We start from the raw sequence: 17,480 nt of genomic DNA, 5'->3' as shown, positions 1-17,480 counted from the left end.
CCCTGTACTGGTGGTTGCTATAGGGTAAAGCTAAAACAAACAAGCAAGCGAACAGAGCACAAAAACCCTAAAGTCAGTTAGGCAGCATGCACCTCCACTTCTCTCATGCCTGCTATCACTTTCTTCCTCCCTCATTTTCCTCATTCTTTCCAGTTCCACTTTCCCATACTTTCTGATGGAGATTGCTCGGCAACTTGTGTGATTCTGCCTCCAAAGCTCTAGACGCTTGAGGTCATTTGAGTGCACAGAGGATCTGCTGTTTAGTTCTTCTGTGTGTGGAATAGACCTTTTATTTTGTATGACCTGTATGGCCTATTAACATAAATGTTGAGCCTATACAAGAAGGAATGTGGCTCCTTTAAGCCATTTCTCATTTCTCAGGTGATTGTTTGTATTTATTGATGAAGGCTAAGAATGGAGAGTGCAGAAAAAGGAGTTTTCTCTGCAGCATGCTTTCCCCTTTACAGTTTTGGTCACCATAGAAATGACCTTGCTGGGGAAAGGAAGGTATTTTCCCAGCCCTGTATCTCGAGGTATGTCTGGCATTTCCCAGCCTCTTCTCTGTGTTGGCCCTACACCTGCCCCTTAGTGTGTGGAAGGAGGAAGCAGGGTGTAGAGGAGTGAGGGAAGCATGGGGCTGTCCACTTCAGGACCTCCACTGTGCACGACTTACTCCCCCCGCCTTTTTTTTTTTTGTTAGCATGAGTCTTATTTCATTACATCGTTCTCCTGTTCCCTACTACCTTGAACAGATGCTTAGAATTTGGTGTTGACTAGATTTGGCTCTAAGAGTTGTGGTTCTGTGTCTGAGTGTCTGGGAGCATCACTTCTACCCCATATTTGATTATGGTATGGAAATCGAGCTATAACGGTTTTCTGGTCTGTGTTGGACATTGAGGACATAAAAAATGAATCCTCTGTGGTCCCTGTCTTGAAAGGGCTTATAACCTAGTGGGGTCAAGGTGGGAAGACACAGGCACAGATAATTACCGAATAGGAGTGTGGGTAGTGGTGTGTGAGCACTGAGTAGGGAGCAATGAATTCTACTTGTGGGAGCTGAGCAAAGTATCTCTGAAGACGATGACATTTAAATTGGCTCTTGACTGATGAGCAAGGCTGTGACAGTCAGTTACAAAGATTTCTGAAGAAAAGCACTGTGTGCCTTGTCATGAAAGAGCACGAGAGGGAGGAGTACCAGCATAGCCAGGGGACAGAGTTCACGAGGGGCACGATGGGAAACGAGGATGGAAGAGCCAGCATCTCTCTGGCCACTGAAATCTGTTAGGATGGATAAGAATCGGGTTTTTATAGAAACCAGCTCTGGAGCAAGGTGGGTGATGGGTTAGAATGAAGAAGAGAGACACAGCAGAGAGACTGGTGGCGGGGGTGGGGGGTGGGGCGGCTGTTGTAACTGAATTGACCAAAGGCCATGAAGGTTTCGACTGAATCAGTGGCCTTGATTGAGTCCCTTAATCATCTTGATTTTCTTAGGCTCCTTTTCACTTAAAAAAGTTAAATCTAAGTTACTTTGTATGCCTCTTGGTTTTTAAAATTTTGTTTCATGTTAATGAGGTGCCAAATACAACAGCAAGTCTCACTCGGTAGAGCGTGGCATGGTTGCCCTGTGTGTTTCCTCTGCGGCCCTCCCCTCCGCCTGGAGCTCCATTCCAGCATTTGAATGTCTGCTGTGCCTCTTCGAGCCTAACCACACACGCTAACGCCTATCTGCTAGATTCAAGTTGCCAGAGGGAGCGTTAGCGTCTGTCGCATTCACTGCGGGATGCCTAGCACCCAGCATCATGCCTGACAGAGTGGATGCTTCCTGAATATTTACAGAGGGAACGAGGATGAATTTGGAGTAGCTGGAGGCCAAAAACATTGCCGATGATCAGTACGAGTGTACATTAAAATAACAACTAAGTGAAATCATGTGAAATAGCAGCAACATTTTTGGTTCTAGTGTGCCTGTTCAACGAGGTACAAATCCATGAATTTGAACAAGCTCCCTGAGGGGATATGGCACACAAAATGTAACTCGTGGCCCACCTGTTGTTTAGACCTTTATGTACTCAGGAATTAGCAATTAACAGCTGTTTATTGCAGGGGATATGCTGATTCTGGGTTCTTTGTCAGGTACCTCTCACCAGCATTCCACTTGAAGCTGAGGAAAAGAGCAATAACAATTTCAGTAGAAGACTTCTTTGCACAGAGAGACAGTTTACGGCCCCTGTAGACTTACACGGTTTCGACAGCGATGCTCTTACAGACGTTTCCTAATTTCTTCCACATGCGTGGGTTCGGTCCCTGGATGCATTTTACTGGAGCTTCCTGGTTCCCAAGCAGTGGTTTCCAATCCTTTCAAGTCTGAGGACTCCTTTTTAAACTTGCACCCTTTTCAACCTAATACTGTTTGTACCTCTGGTAATCATCCCCTGAGAGAATACCTCCTGATGTTCTGTAATGCTTCCCTTTCGCCTCCCCAATTTTCTTATTTTTTTATTTCTTCATTTTTTTTAAAGACTTTATTTATTAGAGAGAGAGAGAGAGAGCACAAGTAGGCAGAGCGGCAGGCAGAGAGAGAGGGAGAAGCAGGCTCCCCACTGAGCAGGGAGCCGGATGTGGGGCTCGATCCCAGGACCCCGGGATCATGACCTGAGCCGAAGGCAGATGCTTAACCGGCTGAGCCACCCAGGAGCCCCTCCCCAATTTTTTTATTATGAAAAAATTTAAATACATGAAAGGCGTAAAAAATAGTACAGCATTTACTTCTATAGCACCACACAGATGCAACAATTATGAACATTTTCCATATCTGCTGTATCTGTTTATCTTCATTTTATTTGCTGAACAACTTGAAAGTAACAGACTTAATACTTCAGCTTGCGTTCCCTACAAATAAAAACATGTTCCTATATAACCATAATACTCTTCTATACCTAAGAAAGTAAACAGTGATTCCCTAAAATTGCCTTAATACGTGGCATATTCACATATCTCTAATGATTTCCAAATGTCTTTTGTAGCTTCTCCCCCTTCCCCTTCAAATGGAGAGGATTTAGGCAAGAGTCACATGTGGCATTTGGTTTTATTTTTTTAAGTCTTTTAATCTGGAAAAGTTCTCTTACTTCTCTCCTTTTCCTCTATGACACTGACTTTTTTTTTTTTGACACTGACTTTTTGAAGAGATCAGGACGGTTGTCTTGCGGATTATCTTATACTGTAGATGTCTCTGATTCTATCTGTTTGGCTGCTTGTTTTAGAAGGAACTATTGAGGAAGGAAGCTATTCTTTATGGAAGAATGCTAGCTAATAAACATAGAAGGAATGATAGAAGTAGAAAATCAGCATTCTGCCACCTGCTATGAAAAAATTAGTTAAGACAAAGATGCTAAAACCGTTAGGGAATAGAATACTCATCCAGTGCCAAAGTGTTACCCAACAGAACACCTGCCAAGTGCATTGGGGAAAACATACCTTGACAATGGTGAGGACTCAGGCCTGGGGATCCTTGGTTAAACTTGGCATCACTCCCAGTGAGGTAACCTAACATCATGTGCCCCTGACATGCTGTGGGGACTAGTGCATGGCGTCATTTGTGGAGTATTCTTCCCCCCACATGCTTCATGTCAAATTTTTAGACCTAACTTTCAGTCTATAGGAAATACAGGATAGAGAAACAGGTTAAATGACACCATGAGGAGACCATCAGACCAGTCCAGTAATGCTTTTAAATGAGTTTGCATTTTACTAATCACCACTGTGTTTACCTTCCCCTGACAACTGGGAGGGCATATACACTTGAGCTGGGGTCCCTCAGTGGGCAGACAGAGCTGGTCCACAGGATGTGAACCCCTTGCAATAACTGCTGCTCTTGGGGAATCATAGAACTCTGTAGACTATAATTTCTTTGACAGGGTCATATTGCAGCTTGCACGGCTTCTTAATAAATACAGGGATTTAGCTCACAGATGTGTCAGTCTGCCACCTTTCAGAAAGACTGAATTCACTTAGTGAGGTGTAAGGATGAAGGGCAGAAAATTGATCATGCCCCAAATATTTAACATATGGGAGTTTATGTGTTTTGCAGTAGGGGTATTTGGAAAGAACTGGAAAATCAGCCCTGTTTTATTTGGTGCCCGCTTATGATTAATTTAGTTTCTGGTGTTGCTATTCCTGAAACTGGTTTTCCAGGAATACTCTGGGACGTGGTTGTTTCGTCAAGGCAGTGTATTTATTCAGTGATCATTGTTTCAACTCTAATTTATTATTGATCTTTCAGGCCCACAGCTGCAGAACTTTTAAAATGCAAATTCTTCCAGAAAGCCAAGGTAAGATGCTTAAAAACCCACGTAAATCTGCTATTTTGAAATCACTGAATTTCTGCGTATGATATTTGGTGTTAACTGTTGGGAACATTTGTTTTGCAGAACAGAGAGTACCTAATTGAGAAGCTGCTTACAAGAACCCCAGACATAGCCCAAAGAGCCAAAAAGGTAAGCGCCACTAGCCTTTGTGATCCAGCAAGGGAAATGAGACCCACAGAAACATAGGAAAAAGATTGCCACACACTCAGGATGTGTTGTTCAGAGGTTATCTGGTTAGCGATTCCTCAGATGGCTGCATTTTGCCTTTTGGGTATCTCCGGCTTGCTGTTATGTGTTTGTGGAAACAGTGTGACACTTGAATGATTTCATTTTTCCATTTATCAGCTTTTCTTAAAGAAGGTCAGAGTAGGGGAGAGGATCATGATGGAGCTTGAACCCTGGAGAGGTGAAATAGCCTTGAGGATCTTTCCTTTGGACATTTCATAGAAGAGGAGCAGTTGTTTTTAAGCAGTTTGAAATGACAAAAGAAAAACCAAAATTTGTTTTTAATGGTTATCTTTTTAAATCTGATTTTATTTACAAATTTAATGGTTATCTTGAGTATCTGTGGGATGTCAGTCTTTTCCTTATAAAAAGACCCTGGCCCCTCTTGTAATTTACCTTATGGTAAGTAAATTATATTAATGATTACCTGAAAAACTTTACATTCTTGGTTTTAGATTCTTTAAATGGTGTGTACGTGTGAGTGTATTTGTTTATTTATCCAGATTTTTATTTATTTGTAAATACTGATTTCGTTATGGCGTGAAATCTAACGAAATTTAACCTCTGGTTTGGTTTCGTTTGGTTTTAGAATTATATTAAATATTTATAATTAAAAATATTTATGTAGTCACTGATTTAGAAAGGAAGGTTCTCTCCCCCTGCCCCTTTTTATGGTTAATAGCTACAGGGAAAGCTGATCTGAACTGAGTTGTATGCTCTGAAATAAAACTGGCAAGAGAAATATGGGTCAGAGATGGTATCTCATCGTGCCTGGCTGAAGTAACTCTGAATGTTATGTTCCAGCCATTGCCTTTTCTGAAACATTGTGTATGAAGTGCATTTCGCGGATGCCTTAAAGTTGTTTTAAATAGATTTAAGAGTAGATTTTAAGAAACGACCCTCTGTGTCCAGGTGTGGGAGTGCTCCCCGGGACCAGCAGAGTCCTTGGGGCGGATTGCCCCGTTGACTGCTCAGACCTGAGCCAGGGCTGGTCTGAGGGATGTCTCTAAGGGAAAAGTGAAAGTTTGGCAGATGGTCCATCAAGAGTGGTGCATTTCAAGGGGTGACACAGGTACACTAAAGCTTCAGTTGAGGCACAGAAAGTATAAGAGCCCAGCTGCTATCTGAGGGCTCTGGACAGAAGGCTGAAGGAGGACCCAGGAGAGATGCCCTGGGGTGTGTGAGCCTGTCGCGGAGCTTTTAGTCAGGCATCTGAAGTGTTAGCCAGAGTTGGAAAAGGCTGTTAGGGAGCCTTTAGCTTGTTCAGTTTGTGTCATCCCCAAAGAATATTTTTGTTGGCCTCGACTTGTTTTGCTAGTTTTGTCTGGTCTCATTCTGTAGCTGTTCCCCCTGAAGGAGTTTGCCAGGCCTGTGTTCTCTCCAGAGCTTTAGCTTCACACCCCCAGCTCCTGTCAAATGGACTGGAGGTCTCAGAGGGGCAGTTTCCAAGTGGCTTCCCTCCCCTCCCAAACCTAATCTTCCTGTGTTCGGTGTTTCCGTCTGAGTCACCCGACCTCACAACACTGGGATTGTTTTTGTGTTTGGGGCCTCCTTTCCCCCCGTCCTCCCCATCTAGCCCCTCTCCAGTCTCTGCCACAGTGCTTGGAACGTTCTCCTGGTTTTGACTGGACAGCTGCAGTCCTTCCCTTCTGTTCCTCCTTTCTGTTCTTTCTTAGACACTGCCGCAGGAGGAACTTTTGGATCACGTCACTTAATGGCTTCAAAGTGGTTCCCAAAATTAAACAAAAACAACCCCAAGAGCCCATAAATGAAAAAATAAAGTTCCTGCCAAAGAAAGGCCAACCTCCTTCGCCTTGAATTCATGGCACCATTTCAGCTTCCAGTCTTATGTTGTGAACTCAGCTCAAGTGAACCACCCATAGCTCTCACTGCACGTACTTTCCTCACTAACCTATACTTTCCTTTCAAACTCTTATCATTTGGAGAAAATGAAGAAGCTCTTCAGCTTCCAGCTTTATTTTCTTCCTTTTAAAAAATATTTAAATCATTTACTACATATGAGTGTGCTGTGCATTCCAAACCCCGTTTTGCATGTCTCGTAAACAAACCATAAGCAGCTAGAGTTTGGGGAGATGTGATTTTTCAAGCATGTCTTCTGCCATGTACTTGCTCCTGGACTTTAGACTTAAACCTCAGGGCTTGGTTTGTCATCCATCCCTTCAGATGGAGAATGGCCACACATCTTAGTGTCCCAGAGGAAGAGTAAAGGGAAAATATAAATTCATTCTTTAAACATCATATAGGAACAAGAGTAGCCCATAGTAATGTTGTTCTTGCTCTCTAGCTTCATTAAGTCTGCTGTTTTCCTGTTAGAATTCTCGTTGTCAAGTGTACGTGGGTTATCAGCTGTGCCCCACTCCTTGCCAGTAGGCTCCATGGCAGGTGTGCTGGCCAGAACATCGATCACAGTGCACGTCTCACTCATATCAAGTGCCCACAGATGTTTGCTAACTCCATGAACATATATGCTTGTGTGGACCATGGAAAGGCCATTCGAAGCTCTGTTTTTTACGCATCCAGAATGCTTGGCATACACTCATTCCTGGGGATTCCTGTTAACAGCAGATAGACCGCCCTCTCTCCGTGGGGTGCCTGATGTTGGGGAGCATCCGTGCTGTTCCTTGCTTGAAGTTTTTGCAGGCTTGGTCCCATGGAAGTAAATATTATTTTAATCATCATGAGCATTGAAAACCATTGTTGTAGGATGTCTTTGCTTGTCTTAGGTTCTTACCGTGTTTAAGTAAATTCAGTTTAAGAGTTGTTGCAGGGGAGTCTTCAGTGTTATTTTTGTCATCCATTTCTGGACTTCTCTTTATTGACATCTCCTCGGCTGCTTACTTTCCCGGTTGCTAGGGTGCCTCCTGGTTAATCATGCTCTGGTTTCCTGGTGTAAATTTGTTCTTCAGATGCTACTTGTTGCTGCTGGTGCTTTGATTTTTGTCTCCTCGGTTTGTTGTTTTAAAAATAGAAACAGTCCATTGATATACCAGTGTTTAGAGGACAACTGGGCCTGTTGACCAAGCTCTGCACAGTTAGGCAACCTGTGTGGGTTTGAAATTTGTTGGCAGAAACAACAGTTTCTGGGGCATCTGGGTGGCTCATTCGGTGGGGCGTCTGCCTTTGGCTCAGGTCATGATCCCAGAGTCCCCGGATCGAGCCCCGCGTCGGGCTCCCTGCTCGGCGGGGAATCTGCTTCTCTCTCTGCCCCGCACCCTGCTCTCATGCTCTGTCTCTGTGTCTCTCAAATAAATAAATAAAATCTTTAAAAAAAAAAGAAACAACAGCTTCTGCTTCTCCTCCCTTATGGTAACAAAAATTAAGAGGTATTTTTCAATGTGTTTTTTTTTTTACATGAGCAATTATCATATTTAAAAGAGAGAGGGGCCACTTGTAGCTGTTCTCAGGAGGTCCCGTGAGCCCACCAGTGCTGTCCTGGGGCACAAGAGAAGTAGAGGCCTGTCATATTCATGTTTGGCCAGAATGTAAAGCATTAGTTGGTTGCCATGGAATTCCATGTGGGAAGGTGATCTAGTCTTCATCCAGATTGATTCCTCTAAATCAGAAAAGAGAAATAGAAATACACCAGTGTGGCTTTTCTGGTAATTGAGTGACATAAAATGATTGTGTGTGTGTGTGTGTTGTCATTGCAGAAATTAGGCATATTTGTTTTCTTCCTGGAGGCAGAGTATTTGGTCCATTGTTTTTTTGTTTGTTTGTTTGTTTTTTCCCTGATAGACAGTGTTGCTTGGGGATCATCTTGATTTTCTTTTGCCCTAATTTTTCTGTCTGTGAAATGGAAATTCTGTCTGACCTCAGGCATGTGGTGAAGGGTAATGAGAGATTTGATGTTCCTGGACTACAAGACGTTCTGTGAATTCTAAATGAGAACATGCTAATAATGACCCATGAGAAAGAACAAGGTTAAGTACAGCTACAATTCTTTTCAACTTTTCATTTATCCTTATGCATGAGAAGAAAAGGCTTCATAGCCATTACTCCTTCTCATGTGACTTTTTAGGGACCTGTCTCCAGCCATCCTAATTTAGGGGTTTGAAAGCTTGAGCATATGGTGTTCCACTCTTTATCCTACTGGATTCACTGGGTGGGGAAGAGTGTAAATCATTCTGCTAAAATTGAGTGCCGGTGCTTAGGGCTGTGTGCATTTTCTGTAGGAGTATCTAAGTGTCAGATGGCTGGTGGCTCTGCTTTCTGTTAGTGATGCGAACCTTGAGTCACCACGTTCACGCTCCTATTCCTACACATCCTGTAGCTAAAACCCACTGATGGCAGGAGAGGGGCAACGGATTAATTGCTGTCCAGATGTCTCAATGCCACCTGCTTAACCGAAAAGCATATTGGCCAGAGAAGGGATGAAGTTCTTTTTATTGTGGTTGGCTGTGTTTTCACGGGAAGGGGAATAACTGGAGGATTTTTGTTTGAATTTAATTTTGAAATTGAGAAGTTAGAAATGATTAGTCACCATCAGAAAGAAAGAGATGGGCACCTGGGTGGCTCAGTTGGTTAAGCGTCCAACTCTTGATCTTGGCTTGGGTCTTGATTTCAGGTTCATGGGTTCAAACCCCACATTGGGATCCACATTGGGTGTGGAGCCTACTTAAAAAGAACGAAAGAAGGCAGGCAGGGAGGTAGGGAGGGAGGAAGGAAGGGAAGAAGGGAAGAGATACGGTATCACTGCTGCATTTGGATGGAACCATTGTGAATTGGAAAAAGTAGGGTGGTATTTGTGGGCCCCAGAATTCCTTGTATCAGGCTTGTAAGATTGATTTCATATTAGGGACCCAGGGAGTTGGCTTCATTTCATCCTCCTGTGTGCTTAGGAATAAATGGGTAGGAATATATAGGGATATTACAATTCATATTTATTTAATACTTAATATGCGTTCATAATTTGTCCATTCTGTTTTTACTTTTTATTTTGAAATAATTTCAGGCTTACAAAAGTTTACAAAAGTAGCACAAAAAATTCTGTATATATTTTCTCTCTCACTGTCTTTGGAAACATTTCAAAGTTATAGACATGATGTCCTTTATCTTTAAATATACTTCAGTGCATATTTCCTAAAAACAAGGGAGTTCTTTTACCTAACAGTTTAATTATCCAAATCAGGAAGTTAACATCAACACAATACTATTATTTAATTTTCAGATCTTATACAAGTTCTGCCAGTTCTGCTAATGGTCATCTGTATGGTTCAGGATCCGATCCAGAATCATTTAGTGTTGTCTCCATTAGTCTCCTTTTTAGGAATAGTTTTTATTTTTCTTTTATAGACAGTCACACTTTTGAAGACTATAAGGCCACTTATTTTGTAGAACGGTGCTCAGTTTGGGTTCGTCTGACATTTCTTTGTGAGTAGATTTAGTTTATGCATTTTTTGTCAGAAATACCTCGGAATGATGCCATGTTCTCCACGTATCACGTTGGGAGGCGCGTGATGTTGACTCATTCCTCCGCGGGTGATGCTGACTTTGATCACACGCTTACGGTGGCTCCTACCACCTTCTTCATTGTGACAAACACAGTTACTGCCTAATAGAAGGAATTCATTAATATTACATTCTTTCATTAAACATTAAAAGGTAAAGTGAATGAGCTTACTGTACAGGGTCATTAGTCTCTTTTCGAGGAAACATTTGTGCTTTATGTCATTGTGGTTGTACATTCCTAGGCTATTAATGATAGGATTTCCCTGTGGTTTCAGACAAGGAACACTTGGCTAGTACGTAATGTTCAGATTGAGGTGGGGAGTAGGAACAGTATTGCTCCAGCCTCCGTGTCTGTCTGGAAGCAGGAGCAGCTGGGTCTGTGTCCCGGGCGAGCTGGCCGATCTCTCGGAGTCCAGTCTAGTCAAATGGAGCCAAGGACACTGACAGTGTGTGGCCGCGATGATGAGAGATCCAACACAGGCTGCCGTGACTATTGTGTAAATAAGGGAATGCCTACTGCGGCTGCAGAGCTGGACATTTTAGAAGTACGCAGTGAGATAGGGGGTGCAGAGAGTCCTGAGGTGGGTGAAGAAGGTTGTTTCTCTTTTGCTCTTGCTTTGGATGAGAGGGGGAAGAAGCCCGTGGAAGCCTACAGAAAGAGGGAGAGAGAAGGATGACAAGCACTGTTTCAACACTGTTGCCTATTCACATGTCTTCATGCTTTCTTTCCTGCCCCATCATGGTGCCGGCAGTGGGCACGAGCCTGTGCCTTTCCTGCAGCTGGTCCCCTCTCCCGTGAGAAAGCAGAACAGTGTGTGTGTGTGTGTGTGTGTGTGTGCAAAGACCAAAGAATAGTAAGAATCAAACATGCACACAGCACTCATGCATGGCTGTTAGCTCACTTTCACATATGCTTCCTTATTCATTCTCAGCAGCTGTGCTTGAAGACAGGTCGGGCAGGTATTATCATTACACTTGACAGATGAAAGTGGGAGAGGTGAACTGACTTGTCTGAAGTCACATGGCTAATTAGAGGCCGTTCTTACTTCTGGTTCTGTGCTCTTTTCCACCAAATCATACCTCAGAAGGAAGAAGAAGAAGAGAAGGGAGAGGATAGGAAGGAGATCTAGATGGAGGACGCTAGGCGGCGTGACGTGGTCTCAGCAGGAGAAGGCAGGGTACGTTTGTCATTCTCAGCGGGTAGTCTGTCCCTTACCACATGCCGTTCATGGGCACTCGGAGACGCTGTGAACATCACTGTAGCCCTAGAGGTTTGCCTCCAGGGTTCTAGCAGGTGTGCGGGGGAGTAATGGGGCAAAAGGGCTTTGGAGATTCTGAAGGGAAGAGAGGTGGCCAGTGGAAGAGAGCTGGAAAGCATTGACAGCTGTTGAAACCTTCCCAAAACCCAGCTTCTCATTCGTGAAATGGGGAAAGTCATTTCGAGGCCTTCCTGTGTTTTTGAGGACTGAATTAGGTAAAGCAGAGGAAGTGTATAACCCAGTGGTTGGTTGGCACAAAATAATACGTGGCACTAGTTATTATCATAATCCTAGTGAGTTTTATTATTATAATCACATATATTGCTTTATTATTACAGTGTTATTATTAGAATGTCATTATTGTTTTTGTAGTGTTTTTCATTGCTGGGCTTCGGGCACCCCTGCTGCTCTTCCCGCTTCTGCGGCTGCCATAATGGCTGCCACCATCACCCCCACGGCTCCCAGGTTGATAGAGGACACAGGCCAGGCAGTGAGACTCCCCTTTCCAGTGGGGAACACAGCGCAAGCAGCACAACACATACTCAAAGAGTAGCAGAGAATAAGTGCCTCAGGATGTGGGTGTGGAATATGTACTACAGAGGGGGCAAGGCCATGGAGCTGGAAGGCTGGGGGGACATGGGCAGAGGAGAGAGAAGAATTCACACGTCTTGTGTACCTTCATGCACCATGCTAGACACTTGGTTTCCATTCATGTCCATTAACTTCTGATAATTAATGAAGACCCGAGTAACAGGACAGGTGGATTATTAAGACTGGCTTAAAACAAAGTCTACATAGTTTGAAGTATGAGTGGAGAAGAGCATAAATATCTCCTGGTTGGTGATCCTTCAGTTTGCAGACCCAGGTTGGGCCTTGACCACCTCATCATACAGTGGCCGGGCAAAGCCAGCTCGCTTCCCAGTTTGCTGCCACTTAGGCTGCTCTTTTAGTCCATAAAGAGGAAAAATGACTTTGCATTTCCACACAATTGCTTTTTCTACCCCTCCTGGAATCTTATAATTAATTTATGAGCTATTGAAAGTTATATATTATCAAGAAACCAGAGAATAAATAAGGGATTCCTCAAATGCTGGAAGGATGATTTTAATTTTGTTCCAAGTCTGTCCAGTAGAGGGCAGTGAAGGGCTTTATTTCTCAGAGGCTGTGGCTTGCAAACTGAGCAAAAGTTTTCGGCTTTGTTGAAGGTCTCAGACTTGGAGATGAAGAATGGAAGGATGTTAGGTGTCTACTGAGCCATGAGTACCCGGCGCTGTCGTCAGTCAGAATGTTTTTTTACTGGGCAGGGGGTTGAAGGGCGAAGGTGTAAAGACTTCTCATTATTACCATTTTCATTTCAAATTGCATTTTCTATTAACCAATCAAAGTAATCTAACATTTGTATTTTCCAGAATTCATGTCAAAAATAAAAATCTCAAATTTGAAAATGGGATTAAAAATCTTCTGGTATTTTATAGTTTAAATTAATACAGTTCTGGATGGTTGCATGCTATTTTTAGAAAGTTCCTTGGTTCCTGCACTTCTCCTTAAAGCCAGGTAAAAAGAGGAAAGAGGGAGTCAAAACATATGATAACAATGAAGGAGAAGTGAACAGATCTCTATATTTTGGACTTAACATAAGATACTCCTCATGACTCAGGTAGGCCTGCGGGTGCATGTTCTCTTATTACTTTGTGTCTCTTTCCCCCTTCCTCTTATTTGAAAATAACCACAGGTATTGGTAATCTGTCTTACTGGGGAGCTCACATGCTCAAAGGGGGAAGGACTTTGGTGGTTGAGGATGTTATTTTTCTTATGTTAATGGTGAGAAAAGTTGTCCAGACAGGTTAAAATTATTGTCTTAACTGGGACAGATGTTCCAGAGGATAAACTCATTAATGTTTGCATTATTTCTACATTTTAAATGCTTTGCTTTTAGGCAGTTGAGAATGTAGAGTTCATTGGTTCAGAAAAGTGCTTTTGGTCACTAGGGGGTGCTATCAGGATAGTTCATGTAGGAACCTGGGGCCAGGAATTGCTCACTAGTCTATAGAAACCATTGCAGTCACAAATTTCTTCCTTTTGCATTATGCCTGCTATAAGGAGCTTGACTCCCATTTGTGCTGGGGGTGAATTAGGCAGAGGTGAGGGTAGAGGAAAGAACAAGGGAAAAAGCATCATAATTTACTTGCAATTCAATTGGTGAATTGAGTTAAAAACTGTATATATTTTGGGGCACCTGGGTGGCTCAGTCGGTTAAGCTCAGTGTCCTGGGATTGAGCCCTGCCTCAGGCTCCAAGCTCAGCATGGAGTCTGCTTATCCCTCTCCTGCTGCTCCTTCTGTGCATTCTCTCTCTCAAATAAATAAATAAAATCTTAAAAAAACCCAACTATGTTTTAGGTTAGTGGCCTCTTTCTGGTGACATTGAATTAGAGCAGAAAGGATCCATGGTGGAAATTGTGATTTGCTAATCCTGGCAGCCCCATGTATAGGGAAACATCTGTATTTTGAGACTGAGGTGTCTTTTTAAAGGTACCAATTGCTTAAGAGAGTTTAAAACTTTTACAGATCTTGGACACCCAGTTTTGGAACTTTAAAAATAGTGACATACGTTCTGAAAATATTGTGAAAGATAGTGTTTGCACAACTTTCGTGTGCAGGCAATTGTTTCCTCTCACTAGAAATGAATAGGCAGAATCAGTGGCCTTATTTCACACCCAGTTAGATTTTTGAGATCTGCGTGTTCATATGCATTTTGTGCTTCATTTTTACCTTTGGGAAATTTGCTAACTTTTTCCAAAGCTTGTGTGCATCAGGTAACTTTGAAACTTAATTGGCATACGTGTGCTGAGGGAAGTCCCTGACGGCCTGCTCATCTAGGGCTCGCTGAGCATCACTGATAATGTACCAGGTACTGACTCCCAGTAAAGCGGTTTGCCTTTCTTCACCTTTACAGCGCACTCTAGCACACCATTGCTTTTAAAAGTAGATAAACCACGAAGAATGGGAAGGAATTTGGAATTTGTCTACAGTTGCAGCAACACGACTATAAAAAGTGAGCCCATGCTTTTCTGATCTTGTGAAAACTGTGATGTGATTGACTGTACCTTCTTTCTTGTTTAAAACCACTCAGTGGCTTCTTATCAATTGCAGGTAAGTTCCAAGTTCCTGCCACTGACAGGATGAGGTCCATGTCACTTGTTAAGGTGAGGGCCAGGCAAGGCCCCTGTGCTCTGTGTTTGGACCAGCTCTCTAGCCTTTGCTTTGGCCACTCACCACCTCACCCTTGCCACATCCTTATAGAGTTACTGATTCTACTTTTCTGCCAATGCGCCCCTGAAATCCCACCTGTGTTTTCCGTGGAGGTGCATGTGCTGGTCCCCCTGTTTAAAAGCCTTCTTCCTGAACTCCTATCTTTCCGAGTCTGGCACCTCCTCTCTGGAGCTCTCTCCTCCCATTTCGCCCCCTGCATCCAGAGAGTTCCTCAGTCTTCCATCTGTACTGCTTCTGTACCAGGAGCATCGGTCCCTTGTTGCACTTACTGTCGTTTGCAGTTACATCCCTCACACTTTTGCTTTCTGGACCAGACTGAGCTCCCTAGGTGAAGGAAGAATGTCCTATTATTCCCATGTTCCCAGTACCCAGGACAGTATCTTGGTCCATCTGGAATTGAAGTTCAGGAAATGAGACTGCAAAGTCATGATGATGGCTTTTACGGGAGTCGATGTGAGAGCATGAGGGTAGGCCAAGCAAATCTTGTAGCGTAAAAGGGGAAGAGTTGAGAAGTTTCTCAGTTGGTGCTGCCTTCTTGTATTTCAGGTCTGGGACTCAGAGGTTATCTGCTTTTAGTTTAACATCCTTTGTCATCTCCCACTGGCTGAGAGTCTTGGATGAGACAAACAGCTTGACCCACCTTTGCCACCTTGTCACGAAGTGGAGTGGTTAGATTTTATTACCTAACCCTGACGCACTATACACTTAGGATTATCTGACAGCAGAGGTTTAGTCCCTGGCACTCAGCATATTCTGTGCTGTCATTTTCTTTTCCCAGACAGGATGTACATAAGTTTTCCTATCACCGGAAGCAACATCTAATTAGGAAGATATTTTGAAACTCGATTTGTTTATTTTTATTTATTTATTTTTTAAATTTTATTATGTTATGTTAGTCACCATACAATACATCATTGGTTTTTGATGTGGTGATCCACGATCCATTGTTTTCGTATAACACCCAGTGTTCCATGCAGTACGTGCCCTCCTTAATACCCATCACTGGGCTAACCAATCCCCCCTCCCCTCTCCCCTCTAAAACCCTGTTTGTTTCTCAGAGTCCATAGTCTCTCATGGTTCATCTCTCCCTCCAATTCCCCCCCCCCATTTTTCCCTTCCTTCTCCTAATGTCCTCCATGCTATTCCTTATGTTCCACAAATAAGTGAAACCATATGATAATTGACTTTCTCTGCTTGACTTATTTCACTTAGCATAATCTCCTCCAGTCCCATCCATGTTGATGTAAAAGTTGGGTATTCATCCTTTCTGATGGCTGAGTAATATTCCATTGTATATATGGACCACATCTTCTTTATCCATTCATCTGTTGAAGGGCATCTCGGCCCTTTCCACAGTTTGGCTATTGCAGACATTGCTGCTATGAACATTGGGGTGCATATGGCCCTTCTTTTCACTACATCTGTGTCTTTGGGGTAAATACCCAGTAGTGCAATTTCTGGGTCATAGGGTAGCTCTATTTTTAAATTTTTGAGGAACCTCCACACTGTTTCCCAAAGTGGCTGTACCAACTTGCATTCCCACCAACAGTGTAAGAGGGTTCCCCTTTCTCCACAACCTCTCCAACATTTGTTGTTTCTTTCCCTGTCCATTTTTGCCATTCTAACTGGTGTAAGGTGGTATCTCAATGTGGTTTTGATTTGGATTTCCCTGATGGCTAATGATGATGAACATTTTTTCATGTGTCTGTTAGCCATTTGTATGTCTTCTTCAGAGAAGTGTCTTTTAGTATCTTCTGCCCACTTTTTGACTTGATTATTTGTTTTTTGGGTGTTGAGTTTGAGAAGTTCTTTATAGATCTTGGATACCAGCCCTTTATCCGTAGTGTCATTTGCAAATATCTTCTCCCATTCTGTGGGTTGCCTCTTTGTTTCGTTGACTGTTTCCTTTGCTGTGCAGAAGCTTTTTATCTTGATGAAGTCCCACAAGTTCATTTTTGCTTTTGTTTCACTAGCTTTTGGAGATGTATCTTGAAAGAAGTTGCTGTGGGCGATGTCAAAGAGGTTACTGCCTATGTTCTTCTCTAGGATTTTGATGGATTCCTGTCTCACATTGAGGTCTTTCATCCACTTTGAGTTTATCTTTGTGAATGGTGTTAGAGAATGGTCGAGTTTTATTCTTCTGCATGTGGCTGTCCCATTTTCCCAGCACCATTTATTGAAGAGACTGTCTTTTTTCCATTGCATGTTTTTTCCTGCTTTGTCAAAGATTATTTGACCATAGAGTTGAGGGTCCATATCTGGGTTCTCTATTCTGTTCCATTGGTCTGTATGTCTGTTTTTGTGCCAGTACCATGCTGTCTTGGTGATCGCAGCTTTGTAATATAGCTTGAAATCGGGCAACGTGATGCCCCCAGCTTTGTTTTTCTTCTTCAACATTTCCTTGGCAATTTGGGGTCTTTTCTGATTCCATACAAATTTTAGGATTGTTTGTTCCAGCACTTTGAAAAATGTCATTGGAATTTTGATTGGGATGGCATTGAAGGTATAGATTGCTCTGGGTAGCATAGACATTTTAACAATGTTTATTCTTCCGATCCATGAGCATGGAATATTTTTCCATCTTCTTGTGTCTTCTTCAATTTCTTTCATGAGTGTTTTGTAGTTCCTAGAGTATAGATCCTTTACCTCTTTGGTTAGGTTTATTCCAAGGTATCTTATGGTTTTTTGGTGCTATTGTAAATGGAATCGTTTCTCTAATTTCTCTGCCTACAGTTGCGTTGTTAGTGTATAAAAAAAGCAACTGATTTCTGTGCATTGATTTTGTATCCTGCCACATTACTGAACTGCTGGATGAGTTCTAGTAATTTGGGGGTGGAGTCTTTTGGGTTTTCCACATAAAGTATCATGTTGCCTGCGAAAAGAGAGAGTTTG

General features: G+C 42.8%; 1 protein-coding gene across 5 annotated transcripts in view; it reads left to right on the top strand.

Annotated features, from left to right (window-relative positions):
- The window catches only part of STK39 (serine/threonine kinase 39), a 314,903-nt gene that overhangs the window by 109,374 nt on the left and 188,049 nt on the right, over nt 1–17,480 (top strand). For all 5 annotated transcript variants that reach the window (XM_064586647.1, XM_045868683.3, XM_045868682.3 and 2 more), the window contains 2 exons: nt 4,280–4,328; nt 4,428–4,493. In XM_064586647.1, coding sequence (XP_064442717.1) covers nt 4,280–4,328; nt 4,428–4,493 — 115 coding nt within the window. The remainder of the gene's footprint in view (nt 1–4,279; nt 4,329–4,427; nt 4,494–17,480) is intronic.

Source organism: Mirounga angustirostris, unplaced genomic scaffold (assembly GCF_029215605.1).
Source record: "Mirounga angustirostris isolate CCGP_5_RB_7025 unplaced genomic scaffold, mMirAng1.0.hap1 SCAF_3, whole genome shotgun sequence".
NCBI classification, from domain to species: domain Eukaryota; kingdom Metazoa; phylum Chordata; class Mammalia; order Carnivora; family Phocidae; genus Mirounga; species Mirounga angustirostris.
The sequence above is the reverse complement of the archived record's forward strand: the minus strand, read 5'-3'. Positions and strand labels throughout refer to the sequence as shown.